The 19,279-nt window shown below is 43.8% G+C and overlaps 1 protein-coding gene across 33 annotated transcripts in view; it reads left to right on the forward strand.

Moving 5' to 3' along the window:
* Positions 1 to 19,279, forward strand: part of Ank3 (ankyrin 3) — a 606,272-nt gene that overhangs the window by 465,617 nt on the left and 121,376 nt on the right. For 29 of the 33 annotated variants that reach the window (XM_076916989.1, XM_076916994.1, XM_076917004.1 and 26 more), the window contains 9 exons: positions 538 to 636; positions 2,317 to 2,415; positions 4,727 to 4,924; positions 6,997 to 7,095; positions 7,403 to 7,501; positions 13,172 to 13,369; positions 14,283 to 14,381; positions 18,882 to 18,980; positions 19,066 to 19,164. In XM_076916989.1, coding sequence (XP_076773104.1) covers positions 538 to 636; positions 2,317 to 2,415; positions 4,727 to 4,924; positions 6,997 to 7,095; positions 7,403 to 7,501; positions 13,172 to 13,369; positions 14,283 to 14,381; positions 18,882 to 18,980; positions 19,066 to 19,164 — 1,089 coding nt within the window. The remainder of the gene's footprint in view (positions 1 to 537; positions 637 to 2,316; positions 2,416 to 4,726; positions 4,925 to 6,996; positions 7,096 to 7,402; positions 7,502 to 13,171; positions 13,370 to 14,282; positions 14,382 to 18,881; positions 18,981 to 19,065; positions 19,165 to 19,279) is intronic. The other 4 variants (XM_076916998.1, XM_076917001.1, XM_076917016.1 and 1 more) reach the window with 1 other exon arrangement.

Consider the following 19,279-nt stretch of genomic DNA (forward strand, 5'->3'; position numbering starts at 1 on the left):
ATGGATGAGGAGATGGGTGGATGGATGGATGAGTGGATGGATGGATAGGAGGATGGATGGATAGGAGGATGGATGGATGGATGGATAGATAGGAGGATGGATGGATAGATGGATGGATGGATGATTAGATGGATGGATGGATGGATGGATGGATGATTAGATGGATGGATGGATGGATGGATGGATAGATGGATGGATGGAGTGGATAGATGGATGAATGAGTGGGTAGATGGATAGGAGGATGGATGGATGGATAGATGGATGGATGGATAGATGGATGGATAGGAGGATGGATGGATGGATAGGTGGATGGATGGATGGATGGATGGATGGATGGATGGATGAGTAAATGGATGGATGGATAGATAGATAGATGGATAGGAGGATGAATGGATGGATAGATGGATGGATGAATAGATGGATGGATGGACATGTAGGTAGATATACAAGTAGATGACTGGAAACAGACAGGCAAATACATAAACAAACCTCTTGGATCATGAGCCAACAACTAACGTTGTCTTTCTTCCCCTTTAGTCGGGCCTTACCCCAATCCATGTTGCTGCCTTCATGGGACATGTAAATATAGTATCACAGCTAATGCATCATGGAGCCTCCCCAAACACCACCAACGTGGTAAGTAGCCTCAGCAAAGAAGATCACTTGTGGGATTTTAAGATGCTGGGGAAAGTGGCTTTTCTGAACTTAGGTGTTTACTATAAGTAAGCTATGTAATTTTATTGCTTCAGATACAGAGTTTGGTTTTTCAGATGCAGATTATGAGACCATCTCTGGTTTCCTTCACTTTGAAGGCAAGATCCAGTCAATATCCAGTTGGATAAAAATTGTTAAGACTTAAGGAATGTGTCCATTACCATTGCAAGAATGTCACTAGTGGCTACCTGAGTGGGAATGCGGTGCTGTGGAGGTGTCTGACAGAATCCATCAAAAGCACTGCATGTTCAGAGTGGGACTCACACAGTGTCATCAAATGTGAAGATGTGTTTTTACATAACTTCAACAGCATCCTCTTTAAAGAGTGTTCTACCATGTTGTAGCAAAACCATGGGCATCTAAGTGAGCAGATCACCAGACAATGTTTCCCCAAGCCAAGTGTCGTCATCAAATCCACAAGATGATTTAGCATAGTTACCTGAGCAGTAGCCGCTCGCCCTGAACATGCTGTGCCGTCTTACATTGTTTTACAGTCTTTCAAATTTGGCATCATCTTTTTAGCACAGTGGACCACAAGCATAAGACCATCGGGTTAACTCAATTAAAGGCAATAAAGAAGTGAAGACAGGCAGTATTAATCACTGAGGTGATGTGCTGTGAGGTCTTGCACATGCACTTGTGTAGGGTTAAGACCAGATGTTTTTTTCCTTCATAAAAAAACAGTATGTAATAAGGCAAACAGCAACCTTAGGTTCTTTCCAGTGAGCACAAGGCATGTGTCCCATGAGGTCACCTTCCTGTCCATCCATTCAGATAGATGACCTGTTGGGCAAAGCTTATTTTATAAAAGTCACTTCAATGTGGATTTTGCTTATGGGAGCAAATGTATTTGGTTTTTATGATGTTTATATTTCAATGTATCCTTTCTGTTGGCATTTTTGTGAATGAATGAATGCATGAATGAATGAATGAATGAATGAACGATCTGAGTTAGAGACTATTGGGCAAAAGGGTAAAGGGGCAGTGCCCCCTCATGAAGATACCAAGAAATGGGATCTGATCTATTGAGGTCACTGCAGGTGAGCCACATCGGACCCCAGTGTGGTTTTGGTGTCCCAGGGCAGGGTTTATGTTTAATCCCAATTTCACAGTCAGTACTTAAGAACAGGTAAGCTGACATTAGTCTAGACTGCCTATTCTCTGAAAATAGGACAGTATGCCATGGGGAAGCTTGCATACACCACAGATTACAGAAACAAGCTGCAAGCGCAGGTTAGGCAGGTATGGGGCTCTCTGCTTTCACTGGCTTACCCGTGGTGCTTCACCGTTCATGCCCTCTCCACACTGGGAGCATTGATACCTTCTCAATTGATACCTAAGGAAGCCTTGCCGTAGATTCCTGAGCTGTGCTCCTCATAGCATCAGTGGCTGGGCTCCTCAGGGTTACACCATGTCCTTGCCTCCCTGGGTCAGGTTCCTGGGAAAGTTTTCATGTCTTTATTTTCCTAAATTTCCAGCAAGGAAGTGCTCAGGGCACAAACAACAAACAAACAAACAAACCAGTCATTATAACTTCACGCCAACCAAGCCTGCCAGTGTCTTGAGAGTTGCCATTAATTGACTTCGCCTTGTGTTCCCCAGAGAGGAGAAACAGCATTGCATATGGCAGCTCGGTCCGGGCAAGCGGAAGTGGTGCGGTATCTGGTACAAGATGGAGCTCAGGTAGAAGCAAAAGCTAAGGTAAGGGCATGAAGTGGGACCTTAACACTGAAAATGGGGCAGAAATCTGGGGTTCAGCAAACCTTTAAGTGAATGCCTACTGCCTCTCAAAAGCAGGGCTTTATTAATCAGAGCTCTGGGGATGAAGGGCTCCACCCAAGAATCACGTGAAAATACTCTGCTTCACAGCCGCTCGGCAGCAGTAGCACAGCTACACAGAATAAGGAAATGCCCTGGTGCGTTGTGAAGCCCTAACAGCTTAGAAACCAGATCCAGGCAGGTCCAGAATTCATCATACTGAGATGATTTTAGGGAGGAAATTTCTAGAACAATCGCGGCCTATAACCGTAAGTCCGCATTTGTGGTTGACTTATATATGTCTGCCACCCGGCGCGGCCTCAAAGGGAAAAAGGATGTAGTTTTCTTTCCCTTCTACAAAATGCAAAACCATAATGCCCCAGATTCAAATGTAGGCTTGGACAGACTGGCTCATAACAGAAGTCCAAACATTTGGGAGGCTGAGGTGCCACACCTGGCTGGATAATTTCTTAACTTACTGATTTTCCTTCAGCGGTAGCTGTATGGGGATTCCAAAGTGTAGCTTGCAGACCCTGGTCTAGGAGATCTCAGCTATGCCTCTAACTTAGTAAAATGGAATAACCAGAGAGGCAGTATCCTACTGCTAGTAATAAGAAGTCTCATATTCACGAGTGTTGATTATGAACAGACTATCTAGTTGATATTGAAGATGATGTATTTTGTATTTCACAAAGGGAGGTAAGATGGGTGAGACCCACTGGCTGAGATCTCCTCAGCTGACTGCCTGAAGTTGACTCTTGGGTAGCTGAGTGACATCTGGCATTTCCTTTTCCGGAACAGAACATTTTAAATGTTGCCATTTGTCATTGGAGTTATATAGGTATATGAAAGGACACAATGCAAATCCTGTATTTACTAACAGTAGATCATAAATAAATATACTTTCAGTCAACTTGGTGACATACATAGATCCTTGGCATTCATTGAAAGTGAAAGCAAGCCTGCATGCTAATGATAAATGTGTCTATTTATCTTTTCATAAAGGAAGGAATCTTGGCTGAATAGTTCATCTCTAGGATGTAGAACATCTTCAGTTTTTCAGAGTTCATCTATACTTTGATTTCATAATTGTCAATGTTGAGGCTACTACTTTGCATAAATATATATATGTATGTATACATACATATATATGTATATATGTATATGTATGTATATAAAATGTTGAGGGCATTTCAGAAACCATTAAGAATCCTGTCCCAATTGAGCCAAAATTCAGTTAATGAGTATTTGTGAAGTCAAAAACTCAAACAGTAATTTTAAAAACCAACACCCTGCCCACCTCCCCCCAGTGAGGCTCTAGTTCCTAAGGGTTCCACAACCTTCCCAGACAGTGCCACCAGCCTAGGAGCAAGTGCTCAGACACATGAGCCTGTGAGGGACACTTCACAGCCCATCTGTAAACGCTCCCCCTGTGCTTCCGTCTGGTCAAGCAGCCTCCCTGGCCTTGATCTCAACCTTCGTGCAAAGAAATACCCATATTCTGGTCTGCCCCTCTCTCTGCCTCTCCCATCAGGGGCATTTAAAGAAGCTGACACATTTTTATGGGTATTTCACTCGGAGGAATGACATGGGGCATTTTGGGGGCACTTATCTGGTCAGACGAGGAAAGGGTGGCCCTCCTGGTTGTCTCAAACTCCCTCACCAGCAGGGTGAGCAGGATGCAGTGTGAGCTTCATGCCTTCGGGGTGGGGTTGGGGGGAAGGCGGGACTGTAATAAGCTGTCCCTTTGTTGTCGACCAATGCAGCCCTGGCTGCGCAGTGTGACAAACCCCTGCCTGGCCCTATTCTGCCCTCCCTAGCTTTTGACTGAGGGAAAACATGGCACTCATAGAGCAATCAAGCAATAAAGTCATGTTGGAATGGCTTGTAGATGTAAATATAACTCCAGGCATGGGTTTTATTGATATTAGTTCTCATCCCCTCTGTCCCTCCCGAGGGAAAAAAAAACAAAACAGTCTATAGATCACAACTGATGCTGTATGGCAGGTAGTGAAGAGATAAGATTCAGGTAGAACAGTCTTTCATACTCTCAAGCAAATAGGTCAGGCCAAGGGCTCTTAGATCTTCCAGCTTCTCATTTCCAAACCTTGTAGAAAAAGAAATGAGGTTTCTTTTTCACCAAATTAGAGCTGCCCGCATCTCTGACTTGGGGCCATTAACGTCCCCTGCGTTTCTCGTACAGCACCGTCGCCTGGCGAGCTCACAAGCCCTGTGTTTTCTACCTTGCATCTAGGATGACCAGACCCCACTCCACATCTCTGCCCGACTCGGCAAAGCTGACATAGTGCAACAGCTGTTACAGCAAGGAGCGTCCCCCAACGCAGCAACTACTTCCGGGTACACCCCCCTTCACCTTGCGGCCCGAGAGGGGCATGAGGATGTAGCTGCGTTCCTTCTGGATCATGGGGCATCTTTATCCATAACAACAAAGGTATAACGAGGCAGCTCCCAAAGCACACCCTGCTTAGAGTCTCCCACACAGTGATGATGGGTTAAGATGTTGTGGTTCTTTCTAAACCTACAGGGAGGCCCCCAGGCTAGTTATGGCCCTGGCTAGCAAATCCTTGCTCTGGCACGGAAGTAGCTATTTGTACTCGAGGAATTGTCTTTTGGTCTTAAGTTTCTCAATGTGTTATCTTTTAAGGATATCTTAATGACATTTAGAATTAGAGGGTTGTTTTGTTTTGTTTTGTTTTGTTTTGTTTTGTTTTGTTTTTTTAATTTCTTGAGAGACTTAAATGAAGTAAACGCAAAAAGTTTGAAGTAAACCTGCCGATTTCCTTTGTTATAGTAGGTTGACCTATGGTTTGATTAATTCATCTCTGGTGTCTTCAAGTAATATCTTCTCATGGCCATAACGTGCACACAGAATGCATAAGTTTTTTGTTTTTTTCTCTGTTTTACCTAATTTTACAAAAAGTCCATGGACATAACAAGTATCATAGCAAGACAAATTGGCCTATGTCATGTCCTGAGAAGAGAGTGTTGGGTACCATAATCTCTCTTCTGGCTATAGATAAGAAGGGCTAGTATATAATTGATTTTAAAAAATGATTATACATATTGTCTTAGTTAGGGTTTCCACTGCTGTGAAGAGACACCATGACCAAGACAACTCTTATAAAGACAGCATTTAATTGGGGCTGGCTTACAGGTACAGAGGTTGAGTGTATTATCGTCAAGGCAGGAAGCATGGCAGCATCCAGGCAGGCATAGCAACTCTAGGAGCTGAAAATTCTACATCTTGAACTGAAGGTAGCCACGAGAAGACTGCCTTCCAGGCAGCAAGGAAGAGGGTCTCAAAAGCCCAGTCCCACAGTGACACACTTCCTCCAACAAGGCCACACCTCCCAACAGTGCTACTCCCTGGGCCAACTGGGCCAAGCATATCAAACCACCACACATCCTCACAGGAAAAAAAAAAAAAAAAAAACCAACAGAATAGTGACTACCCCAAACTTCATCTCCCATGATTCCTTGGGTTGTTTAGGAGAATCAAGGTATAAGTTTCTGGATGTCATCTAGAATGTGAGGCAGAATGGATGATGGGGATCGCAGGGCACCTCTAGCCCTTCTCCATCTTAGCCACCCACTGGCTCTAGTTGGCAATAGTCTTGTGAGGTAGTATGTGCTAGTCCTACTGGTCCCTGATGAAAGCTTGGGACCCTCCCTAATGCTGTGTGTTGACTGACTTGTTGATACCCAGATCTTCGAAGGCTCTCGAATCATGGGAGAACAGCCAAGAACTCTAAGACTTGCATGTGTCATTACTCAGTTCACCTCAGGGAGCAAACATGAAAGGCCTTCAGACTGTTCCTGGAGGCAGGAGTGTGTCTCAAGACACTGTGTGCTTTTGTGGGGAAGGAGGGGAAAGGAGAAAGGCGCATGGCCTCTGCTGACGTGAGCTCACAGAGGGGTTTCCAAAGCACACCACCACGGGCCTGTAATGAGACTCATGGAAGCCGTTTTTCTCACAGTCTGACACTTCCAAATAGCCCTGGAATAATTTTCAGATCTAGCTTATGAGTGTTGTTTCGGGGAGACATCTGATTAGTATCCAAATGAGTGACTGGTGTAGTTCAGTCAGCAGAGAGGGAAGGAAATATTCTCTTTCTCTTCAGAGATGTCTCACCTGTTGACACTGTTATGCAACCCCGTGGTCTACAACTGCGTCCGCCACTGTTCCAGCTATCATAAGACACCTATGGCCTCACAGGTTGCATGTTAGACACTATGACACTGTTACACAACCCCGTTGTTGTCTACAACTGTGTTAGGTCACCGTCCCAGCTACCATGAGACACCTATGACCTCGCAGGCTGCAGGCTAGGTAGAGTCTGCATATCCCTAAGGACCAGAAAAGTCTTCAGTTGTTATGTGATACCCTGGACCTTACTTACACATACACGTAATTCATCTTCATCGCTAGAGGAAGCCGTCAGCCCTGAGAAGCCCTGCCCTGGGTAACCTCCACTCATGATGTTTTTACGTTTCCCTCTTCAGAAGGGATTCACCCCTCTGCATGTGGCGGCAAAATATGGCAAGCTTGAAGTCGCAAGTCTCTTGCTGCAGAAGAGTGCGTCTCCCGATGCCGCTGGGAAGGTATGACATCATCAGCCCCCTGTAGCAGGCCACTTCCACGATAACAAACCAGCACTTGCTAATACCACTCCCCCCGCCCCACCTCCACCCCCGACACACACACAGCCACTCTGATGGTACCTAAGCCATATTGAAGTCTCACTAGATTGATGAATATCTGTGATCAGATAAATGCTGGCTCACATACAATGAAACCTGAACGCGAATAATACTGTCTGTTGTACCAATCTAATCCCATTTTCTAAATCTAAGCCTCTCCTACTAAGACACTTTTGACCCTGGTTGTTGTCTCTGCACGTGTTTTCAGAGCGGGCTAACTCCACTGCATGTAGCAGCGCATTACGATAATCAGAAAGTGGCCCTTCTGCTTTTGGACCAGGGAGCCTCACCCCACGCAGCCGCGAAGGTATTTGTAACTCAACAGCGTAAGAACTGGGTTGTGTATCATGCATCTGTCTCTATACAAGCATCCCTTCCTGCGAATTGTGTAATGTCCTCATTGGTTAGACCTGGCTTATACAAGTTACAGACAGAATAGCCAAAAAGGTATATGCCTTCCGGTGTTTAGTCGCCTCGTGTAGTAGATGCTCAATAAATACATACTTGTCCGTTGGTTTCCTTGGGATCACCAGGACATCCTGGGGAGGAAAGGGAGTTCAGTACTCCTCCGCTAAATTGAAAACAATCCACAAAGCCTGAGGGAATAAAAAACTCTAACTTGTGAGACCCAGGAGCGAGCTGAGCTTGGTAAAGTGCTTGCTACACGAGCTTTAGTACCTGAGTCCAGATCCCCAGCGCCCATGCAGAAAGTCAGGTATAATGACACACACTCGCAGGTCCAGAGCTGTGGAGGCAGAGACTGAAGGATCGGATCGGTGGGGAATGCTGGGAGCCCGGCTAGTCTCATCATCAAGCTGCAGATTCAGTGAGAGACCCTGTCTCAAAAGATAAAGTAGAGATGCAGCTGAGGAAGACACCCAACATCAGCCTCAGGTGTACATACTCATATGCGCATGCGTGCCCAGGAATATGCGCATGTGCACAGTCATGCGCATTCGCACATGCGCAGAAAAGCCCTGATTTTTTTTTTTTTTCAATTCATGAAAGCCCACAGTGATTGCATTTCCCTCAGAAAAACATTACCTACACCGGCCTTGCGTTCCACAGAACAGCCTAAAGAGGTTCATATGTGAGTTTCTATTACTATTAAGGGGACTATTATGTTATATTCTTGTTACTGGGGAATTTTTGACCAGTGGACATCTTAGATTTGTGAGAAATAAACACCAAGGATAGTGCATTCAGCTCTCGTGTCACCCCACTAATCTGACCTGGCATGTCATAATGCCTTAATGTCCTTAAAGGCACCTGGTTGCTGAGTGGGCGGCTGTGACACAACACCGAACCAGTACAAACCTGTACCTAAAACTCTTTTTCTGATTCTTTTAATGTGTTTTATTGGTTCAAGGACCCTTTGGTGACTGTAATGCTTTTGAGCTGTGCCTTGAGTGTTCTTCAGGGTTGTGTCAAGTGCATCACATGGCAGGTCAATGAGCCTGGCCTGTTCTAGGTAGCAGTACTGTAAGAGAATGTTCTGGATACTTCCTCCATTAAGAAAGACGTTGCTATTTTTTTCATGGGTTTTTGTTGTTTGTTTGTTTGTTTTGTGTGTGTGTGTGTGTGTGTGTGTGTGTGTGTACACGTGTGGGGGTCAGAAGAAATTTTGCAGAAATTGTTTCTCTTTCCCATCATGAAGATTCCAGAATCATAGGTTTGGCACCCGATGTCTTCACCTGATGTTCTCTCCTCTCTCCCACGGGTGCAGGCTCATCCTCAGAATCTCCCTCCCAAGTTTTTAAGTCATTTGCTCTACTTAGTGAAATCTGCTCAAAAATTAAATTTTAAGTACTTTCCCCCAGACTGTCAACCTTGGCGTTGGCTCAGCCGCAATACAAGCTTTTTTTTAGCTATACCTTTGCAAAAATAAAAACAAAACAAACAAACAAAAAACTCTCCAGCCTTGTAGCTATCAAATAAAATCTAGAATGCATGTTTGCAAATTTACAAACTCATTGATCAGTAGTTGAAGAGCAGGACCAGTAAATAATAATTTGAGGCCACAGTCAATTAAGCATCAACTTTTCTAATGGGACATTGATCCTCCGTATCATGGCACATTGCCTGGGCCAGTGTTTATGTCCTGACATCCCTGTAACACCGTCTTCTGATCTCCACTACAAGCCGGAGACTTTGTGCATTTTGATCCTGAGCAGACCAGTTATGTCAGTTACAAACTGGCCTATCTGCTAAGGGAACAATCCTGCACAGTGGTTTCAACAGCTGAATTCTTTCTCCAGCACCGAGGGAGCAAACACAAAGCTCTCTTCTGCCCCTTTAAAGCAGCAGGAAGTTCACAGGACTGCAGAGATTCTCTAGAAGCTCCACCCACCTTTGCTCTTGATATCTCATTGGCTACTTTTTGGCGCAAGACATGCTGGGAAATGTAGTTTTCAGTTGGGCACTTTTTTCTTTCAAAAAAAAAAAAAAAAAAAAAAGAATGCTTAAAGCCTCTACCGCTTTCACTCCCGCAAGTTCAGTTTCTGAATGCCTGTAGACAGAGCTTCAGAGGGCGCCATTAGCACCACAGCTGCACCCTCTATGCACGCCCTTCTTCTTTACCGCTTTTCAGAATTGCTTGTACCTTATACACATCCTAGAAACGTTAGAAACGTGATGTGTGACTTTAGGTGACTGGGATGCTTAAAAGTACATATGCTAAGGGATAATGGGATGCTAAGATCTATTTTTACCCAATCTGTCTCCAGAGATAGGATGCTATGCTAGAAAGAAGCTTGGCTTGGTTGCTGGCAAAATCAAGAGTCTAATTAGAAAGCAACGCTTGAGCCTAAAGTAATTAGTCATACTTCTTATTTACGTGTGTGTGTGTGTGTGTGTGTGTGTGTGTGTGTGTGTGCAGTCATATTGGGGGACTGTCAGCTGGAATTTAAATGCCATCTATTGCTTTTGATAACTGTTTTTAGTGTGATACACATAGTTTCACGTGACAGATGTTTTGTCTTCAACAGGAATGTCGGGAAGTGAGGCTTGAGAGATGGCGTAGCAGTCAGTAGCATTTTGTACTCTTGGGCACACGAGGCATGTACATGGTATACATGCATGCAGGAAAACACTGATACACATAAAATAAAAACAAATATTTTGTTTTAGAGTATGAGAAAGTAAAGATGTGAGATTATTCTATGATTGGGCTGCAGAGATGTGTCAGTGGTTCCAAGCATACTGCTCTTACAGAGGCCAGAGTTTGGGTCCCCGCAACCACACCAGGAATCTCAAACCCCTCATAACTCTAGAGCCAACAGATTCCAGAACAACTTCTGGTCTTTGTGGGCACCTGAGCTCACACATACGCATGATTAAAATCTTTTTTGAGAAGATAAAAACATGTTAAAAGATTATTTTATAATTGGTTCTCCCTGGTTGGTTTATCAAATTAATATATTTTCCTTGAGTATAGGAATCAAGGACCATTTTGCTTTCCTGAAAACAGAGCTTAGGAAACTCAGAATTTTATTTTGGGTCTCCAGATAAATTCTTGGCCTCTTATTGAAAGTATTTCCTCAGAGTCTCTGAAATGATCTTGGTTCTCTTACCTTAGATTGTAATTTCTACCTCAGTAGGAGCCAGGAAGGTTTTTAACCTATGGGTAGCGCCCCCCGGTGGTCACACGTCAGCTATCCTGCACATGAGATATTTACATTTGGAGTCATAACTGTAGCAAACTTACAACCACAAAGTAGCAATGAAAATAATTTTGTGTTTGGGTGGGGGTTACAACATGAATAACAGTATCACAGGGTCTCAGCCTTAGGATGGTTGAGAGCCATAAAGAATAATGTGTATCTTGTCTAGACTTGACACACATTACAGAGATGCCAGAGCTTTTTTAGTTGTTCCTTAGGGCCTAGAATTTGTGGGATGTGTTAGAAGACAGCAAGATTGTCACGTCTGAGAGGATAGCAAACCCTTTCCTGGTTGGGGGCAGAAAGTGAAAGTGACTAACATGTGATTTTTTTTTTCTCTCTTTCATTGATGCTGTTTGTTTTTGAGACAGGGTCTCACCATGTAGCCCAGGCAGGACTCAGCTTCCCAAATGCTGGACTTACAGGCATGCAGTGTCACAGCCAGGTTCAGCTGACTGGTCTGTCCCCTATAAACTGTGAAAACACAGAGGATACCTGATAAGGGCTTCTCCACGTCTTTTCCCACCCAGATTGTTAGTGTTGGGCATGTTGACTAATCCTGCTTCCTCTTTTGGTGCTGCTTTTTGAAGTTTCTCTTTTACGGAGGGATGGCGGGTGGTGATCTGTCTCCTGCCCTTGTGTCTTACACTGTAGCCTTGGATAAAGTCCCGTGTTCCTCTGGGCTGCAGAGGAGGCATAGGTCTCTGAAGGGTGTGTCTGAGCATTTGGTCAGAGGGCCAAACGGTTCTCAGGATAAGCTGGTGTTTCCACATGGCATAGGTCAAGGCTAAAAATAGGAATATAAAAACCTCCTTCTGCCCTGGCAGAGTTAGAGAAATCCAGAGGTGACATTTCCACTCTGCACTTCCACTCACTGCGGTCAAGTTCATGTCTGTATCACAGTGCAATCTTGACTTGTGGATGTTAAAGTCCCAGAAAGCACTTTCTCAGGTGAGACACTCAAGGTTCCTGAGGCCAAACTAATTAACAACAGGGTATCAGGGACCAACTGAGGGAAGGGTGGCCAAATATTCCTAGAGGATTAGAGCATCTAATTCTGACTGCAGAGTCTCCTTTCTTCCTTTAATTGACTCATGTCTGTCACTTTGAAACATACTATGAGGAGATAGCCTGTGCCCTTAATAGCTTCAAACCGCAGGAAAGAGAGACAAATATATAAATGAGAGAGTGTCACTAAATGTCCAGTACTGGGCTCAAAAACAAAGTGGTCCCTGGGTGTTAGAAATCTAGGGGCAAAAAGGAGGTAGTTCCCTGAGGGCGTGGCCTTTGAGTTGAGTTTTCAACGGCTACATGCTGTCTTCATAGGCAGGCTGTGGGAACGTGTTCTTGGTGGATTGAGGCTAGCCAGGGAAACCTGAAACAATAACCTCTCTCCCTACCTGCAGGGTGATGGGTCTGGCTATCGAGTACAGGGGGACAGACAGACCATCAGGGATCAATGAGGAAAAAAAACCCATCAAAATAAACAAATCCCATGAAGATTAAAGATTGCAGCTTGCAGGCAGTAGATAGTGTCTTCATTCTTTGAGGGCTGCTCTGGCACCATGTTGATAACAAACAGAGGACTTCTCACTGTTCTGGTGGCTGGGAAGGCCACGATCGGGGAGTTCACAGCCTGCAAGGGTCTTGTGTGTCATCCCGTGGAAAGACATTGGAAAGACAAAGAGAGAAAGTGGCAGGGAACTAAACTCATCTTCTCAGAAGCTGATTTTCTCCGAAGCCCTCTCCCTCCACAGCCCCCTCTCTCCACAGTCCCCTCCCTACACAGGCCCCTCCCTCCACCTCAGCTATGAGGTCTTCTCGAGGACAAATCCTCCTGCATCCTCACCATCTCCTACAGGTCCCAGTTCCCAACACCATCGACAGGGGTGGGAGTGTGGGGTGTGGGGGGGTGTCCCAGCACATGAAGACTAGGGACACCTTTCAAACCATAACAGACAGATAGTAAACTGACTTGAAGAGTGGAGTTTTGAATGACTCTGAGCATGCCCCCTTGATAGCATACGGCTTACTCCTGTAGCCCCAGTGAAATACAGTAATATTTATTGAGCACCTACTCTCATAGATACCTTTTCCGGAAACCAGCGGCATGCCAACTCCGTTATTTTAAATTGCAATTTTCCCCACGCAGAACTGCACTGATGATACTCTTTGGTTCAGCACAGTTTCTTTACTCGATCATGTTTTCCCATACGGTTAAAGAGAGCAGCTAGAGACGGAAGCATGCTATCTGAAAACGCACTGCATGCATCTTGTCTTGTTACTAGACGTGACTGAGTGATTGGTTTTGACAGAACGGTTACACACCACTGCACATCGCCGCCAAGAAGAACCAGATGGACATAGCCACATCCCTGCTGGAGTACGGTGCTGATGCAAACGCGGTTACCCGGCAAGGGATTGCGTCCGTCCATCTCGCAGCACAGGAAGGACACGTGGACATGGTGTCACTGCTCCTGAGTAGAAATGCCAATGTCAACCTGAGCAATAAGGTAACTCCCTTCTTATTCTTCTACAGAGCATACCACAGCAATTAAATCCTCAGAAACGTCTGAAAATTGATCAAAATTTTCAGTTCAGACATAGACATAGACATAGACATAGATATATATGCAGGGCTGGCAAGATGGCTTAACAGGTTAAGGAATTTGTTGACAAGCCTGATGACCGGAGTTCAATTCCCTCAAACCCACAAGACAGATGAAGAGAACCAACTCACACAAGTCCATTAATGAACCAGAACATTACCATAATGTAGCACTATATGATTAACATAGTATTGTAATATTATGCATTAATATTAAATTAATTAAATTTATTAACTGATTAATTAACTAAATTCATTGGTTTTATTAATTTATCATTATTATTTATTCATAAGTAATTAATAAAAGTGATTTAGATTTAATATTATATGTTAATATTAAGTTAATATTACTAATATTAATAAGATATATATAGTATTTTAATCATTGTCAATGACTTTTTGCTGAAGTTAACCCCACTGATAATGTATTAAAACTCCAGTGTGGTTTTGATTTTAGTGTCTCTAATGTACATTGTTGATCACCCACATATGTCATTGGGGGAACACAGTATAATTGCTTCTCTTGGCTTTAAAAATATCACTACAAAGAAGTGGATGAGAAGGCAAGGGGGCCCAGACGAGTCTGTGGCAAACATCCCTGCCCCTCTGGGTTACATCTCAAATATGTTTATGAAGCCTTTGGTCAGCAGGGCTAATGCAGGGCTCATACAGAGTGGTACATGCACTTACTCTGTGGGTTTTTCTTTTAAGAGTCAAAGCTACTCTCCTAGAACACACAAGCCAAGTCTCAAACACTGCCACATGCATGCGCACACCCTAGCCATGACTGATGGCCACGCCCTTGGAATCTCTTTCAGAGTGGCCTCACACCACTCCACCTGGCTGCTCAAGAAGACCGAGTGAACGTGGCCGAGGTCCTTGTCAACCAAGAGGCCCATGTGGATGCACAGACAAAGGTACACCTCCTTTCTCAACAAGGGAGGAGCCCGACCAAGTGTCCTCGAGTGACCCCAGCCTCAGTAGGAAGGCTGCAGCCATGGCATAGGCAGAAAACTGCCCTGATCCTGTCAGCCATAGACAGCACTTTTCTTTGAGTCTCTGGTCAGATTTTCTGTCCTTATTGGCCCAAATTTAATATTTTAGCTGCATGTCAATATTCTATATTATCACCAGCAATCCCTGACACATACCTGCTTTGAAGACAGTGTGACCAAAAAAAAAAAAGAAAAGAAAAGAAAAGGAACTTGGTGACGATTGAAGTTTATCCTAAGTGATTAGCGAGAGATGAAAGAATACTCCATTGTTGTTTACGTCATGAATCTCTTATGTCTATGCCGTTGACCTGTGATTTTTCTCATTTTTTTCTCCTCCCTCTCTTTCTGATAAAATTCCTCTTCCAAAAAGAAATGCAATGCAGGCAAATGGCTTGCAACACCACCACGCAAGCAGAGATAAGAACATACGTATTCTATGTAACTGTAAGAGATACATTTCTTGTGTGTTTCTTTCCTCTGAATATCGGAGACAGGGTCTCCTTGTGTATAGTACTGGCTACCAGAAACTCACTACGTAGACCTGGCTGGCCTCAGACTCACAGAGAGCCGCCTGCCTCTCCTTCCAGAGTGCTGGAATTAAAGGTGTGCACCAGCACTGTTCTTTCCTGCTATGAGTCAGTTTATTACAGGGAAAGAAGGCTGAGCCGGACACAGTGGCTCATCCCTGTGCTCTTGGTAAGCTGAGGCAGAAGAGTTGCCACAAGTTCAAGGGTAGCCTATGCTACCGTGAATTCCATGCTGAGTTTTCAGCACATGAAACTCTGTTTCAAAGACATGAATGCCTGTTAAATGTCATGTTGTACATACAGACATTGCTATATGTGACAGGGTTTAGTTCTGAAGATAACCGGGAGGGAGGTTTGAGGCAGAAGCAGCTCACTTCCCTGTACATGGGGCACACACACACATACATACACACACATATGTACATACACACGTACATACTCATACACAGACATACACATACATATACATACATACATACTCATATACATACACACACATAAATAACACATATACACACACAAATACATACACACATATATACACACATATACACATATATACTCATACACAGACATACACACACATATGTACATACACACATACAACATACTCATACACACACAAACATATACTCATATACATACAGACATAAATACACATACACACACATACACACACATATATATACATACACACATAGATACACATATATACACATACATATTCATACACAGACATACATATACATACACACACATACACATACACACATGCAGACATACATACACATACATACATATACACACATATATACATACTTATACACAGACATACATACACACACATACACACATATACATACACACAGACACACATACATATAGTCACACACATACATAACATACACACACATACATATGCATACATACACATATACACACATGCATGTACACATACATACACATGCATATATATACACACACATATACACACAAATAAATGTATTATAAAAATATTTTTCAGTATTCTATGGATCTTTATGAACTGTGTTATCTAATAACATTCTTTTATTTATTTCTTTATTCCTCTATTTCTTTATTTATTCCTTTGTTTGTTTTTGACACATGGGAAATCAAACCCAGTGCCTTGTAGGCGCTAGGCAAGCACACTATCACTGAACTAGCCCCTCCTGTAACTTTAAGTATTATTAAGTAGCTAGTTGTGGAAATACCAAGAGGCGCGTCAGTACATAGTGAATTAGCAAGCAGTCTCTGGACAGGGCAGAGGCTGTAGTTGTAGGTGGATGTCCCTGAAGAAGACTGTGCTCAGTGCAAAGAAAACCCATGGCTGACACCTGGAGAGCCATCAATCTTAAGCAGATGAGAAAGTGGGGATTCATTCTATGATGGAAGGTGCATGCTGATATTAAATAAGATCTTGATTGAAGTAACACAGAGATTCCAGCCAGAGCCTTCCACCTGAGCCTGTCATCTCTTGATGCACGCTCATGTGTGTGTGTGGGGGGGGTATTCATGTGTGGTGTATGCCTACATATTGGTGTGCATGCCTGTATGTACGTGTTGAGGCCAGAGGAAAATGTCAGGGATCTTCTCTACCATTCCCCCCGCCCCACCTTATTTGGTTTTTGAGAAAGGGTCTTCTTACGCTAAACCTGAAGCTTGCCATTTCAGCTAGGCTGGCTGGCCAGCAGCTTCTCAGAATTCATCTGTCCTTGCCCTGCAGCCCTGAGATCATAAGCACGATGACTATGTCTGACCTCTGACAGACACTTCTCCTTACACAATTCTATCTGTCCAGTCCACAAATATGACAGTCAGCCCTCCATTGCATCCCTCTTTCCAATCCCTCGTCTGCCAAAGATTTAAAATATTTGCTGGGAACCTGCGATGTGTACGGAATAATGATAAGGGCGAACACGGTGCACCCAGCACTCTCCAAAGCTGCTTACTGCTAGCTGGAAAGACTCTCTCGAGTTGCATGATGCTAGGCCTATCTCTGCAGAGTGCCCTTGTGTCTGGGAACGCTGTGATCCAGAGATCCCATCTCTATAAGTACGAGGGAACTCTTCTTGGCTGTGCACACAGTTGCAAAAAAGTATTTATCACTGTGCAAGTGATGCATGTGAGAGTGTGGGATACCTACCTCAGTGCACGTGTGGACAGCAGAAGGCTTTCCACACGTGTGGAAGTCAGCTCTCTCCTTCTGTCATGGGTTCCAGAGATGGATTTTGAACTCAGGCCATCGGGCGTGGTACCACCATTCAAACCTGATGAGCCATCTCTCCCGCCCCCACGCACACTTGTTTTTAACAGATGCTTTGGGACAGCAGGAAGACTAGTGTCTCAGAGGACAGAATAGGAGAGGTGACTTCAGTTCATAGACAGGAAGGGGCACAGAGAAGGACCACAGTCACCTAAGCCCATCAGTGCATTATAGCAACATTTTACCCAGTGTGAGGTGGGAAACTGTACATTCAAATGGAATATTTAAATATTCAGTCTCACAACCTACTACATTTGGCACAAGAGCCCATGGAGACTATTATGTTGCATGTTAAATGCTTGAAGAACATTTCTATTTTAATATTTATATTAGTGAAACATGTGTGTGTATGTGGTGTGTATAAGTGTGGTCTGGTGTGTGTGTGTGTGTGTGTGTGTGTGTGTGTGTGTGTGTTGCACATCCTGGGTGGGATTAAATTTAGGTTCTCCTGTTTACAAAGCAACTGCTTTATTGACTGAGGCCATCTCCCATCTCCAGAGTCGCACTACTTTTGAAATAATAATTTAAATTATATATATATATATAGTTTTAGAGGGAAGAATAGACAGGTGGGGGGAGAGACAGACAGAGAGACAGACAGAGAGAGAGACACACACACACACACACACACATACACACACACACACCAGACCACACTTATACACACCACACACACACACATGTTTCACTAATATAAATATTAAAATAGAAATGTTCTTCAAGTATTTAACATGAGAGAGAGAGAATATGACTTGACAGTCCTTGAGAGTCATTGGTTATCAGTCTAAGAAAGAATTGGTTGCCTTGCGTCAGTCACTGGGTTTGAAATGGCCATGCTCTGGGAAGAAGTAGGTAGATTTGCTTTAACTTGAGCATCTGTACCAGGTTCAAGTTCATACTTTGATAACAAGAACTCACACTGGGTTCCTCAGCTTAACCGTCTATGCCTCTACCTACCTATCTGTGGTGGGCTGGTTTTGGTTTTGGGTTTTTTGTTTGTTTGTTTGGGTTTGTTCTTTTGGTTTTTTGTTTTGTTTTTGTTTTTGTATTTTTTTTTCTTGGTTGGTTGGTTTTGTTTTGTTTTCCTTTTTTTTTTTCCTTGAGGTCTCACTATGCAAACCTGGCTGGCCTGAAACTCACATAGGTTTGCCTGTCTCTGCCACTGGAGTCCTGAGATTAAAGGAATGTGCCTCTCCCCCTCCCACCCGCACCCCACCCCGAAAGCTTGTCACCTAGCCATTTTGTTAGAGAACAGAGTATTCAATCAACGCTAACCCAATCTGTCCCTATAACACTCTCTGACCTCACCAATCAGTTACCGAATCCACCTGTCTGGGCTGCTGATTGGTCCATAGCTGTCTCAAACAGCTATGCAGACAGTGAAGAGCTGATGTAAGAGGGGAAGTTAACATACCCATTTTTATGTTCAACCAGATATATTAAGACTACCTTTGAAAAGGGCTTTTTTTTTTATTTTAATGGAGAAGAGGGGTTTTTTTTAATCTATTTTCCAGTTCAAAAGGAAAGTTAAATAATACTTTTACTTCCGTTCAGCATAGCTTTACTTTTAGTATACTTTTTTTCTTTTTTTCCCCTGAAATGTAATTACAGATGGGCTACACCCCGCTCCACGTGGGCTGTCACTATGGAAACATCAAAATAGTCAATTTTCTGCTGCAGCATTCCGCAAAAGTTAACGCCAAGACAAAGGTAGGTGCCCTTTCTCCTTGCTCCCCAGCAAAGCCCTTGCTTCTGTGTTCAAGAAAGTACATGTCATCTCTCTGTTCTTCTACAGAACGGATACACACCACTGCACCAGGCAGCTCAGCAGGGCCACACGCACATCATCAACGTCCTGCTCCAGAACAACGCTTCCCCCAATGAACTCACTGTGGTGAGCTGCGGGCCAGCACAGCGGGAATAGAGGAGACAGAGGGGCTCTGAAGTCCTCCCACATTTGGATCCCGTGCCAGTTGCTTTTCTAGTCTCTTAGATAAGTTACATAGAGC

This window comes from Arvicanthis niloticus, chromosome 20 (genome assembly GCF_011762505.2).
Source record: "Arvicanthis niloticus isolate mArvNil1 chromosome 20, mArvNil1.pat.X, whole genome shotgun sequence".
NCBI lineage: Eukaryota > Metazoa > Chordata > Mammalia > Rodentia > Muridae > Arvicanthis > Arvicanthis niloticus.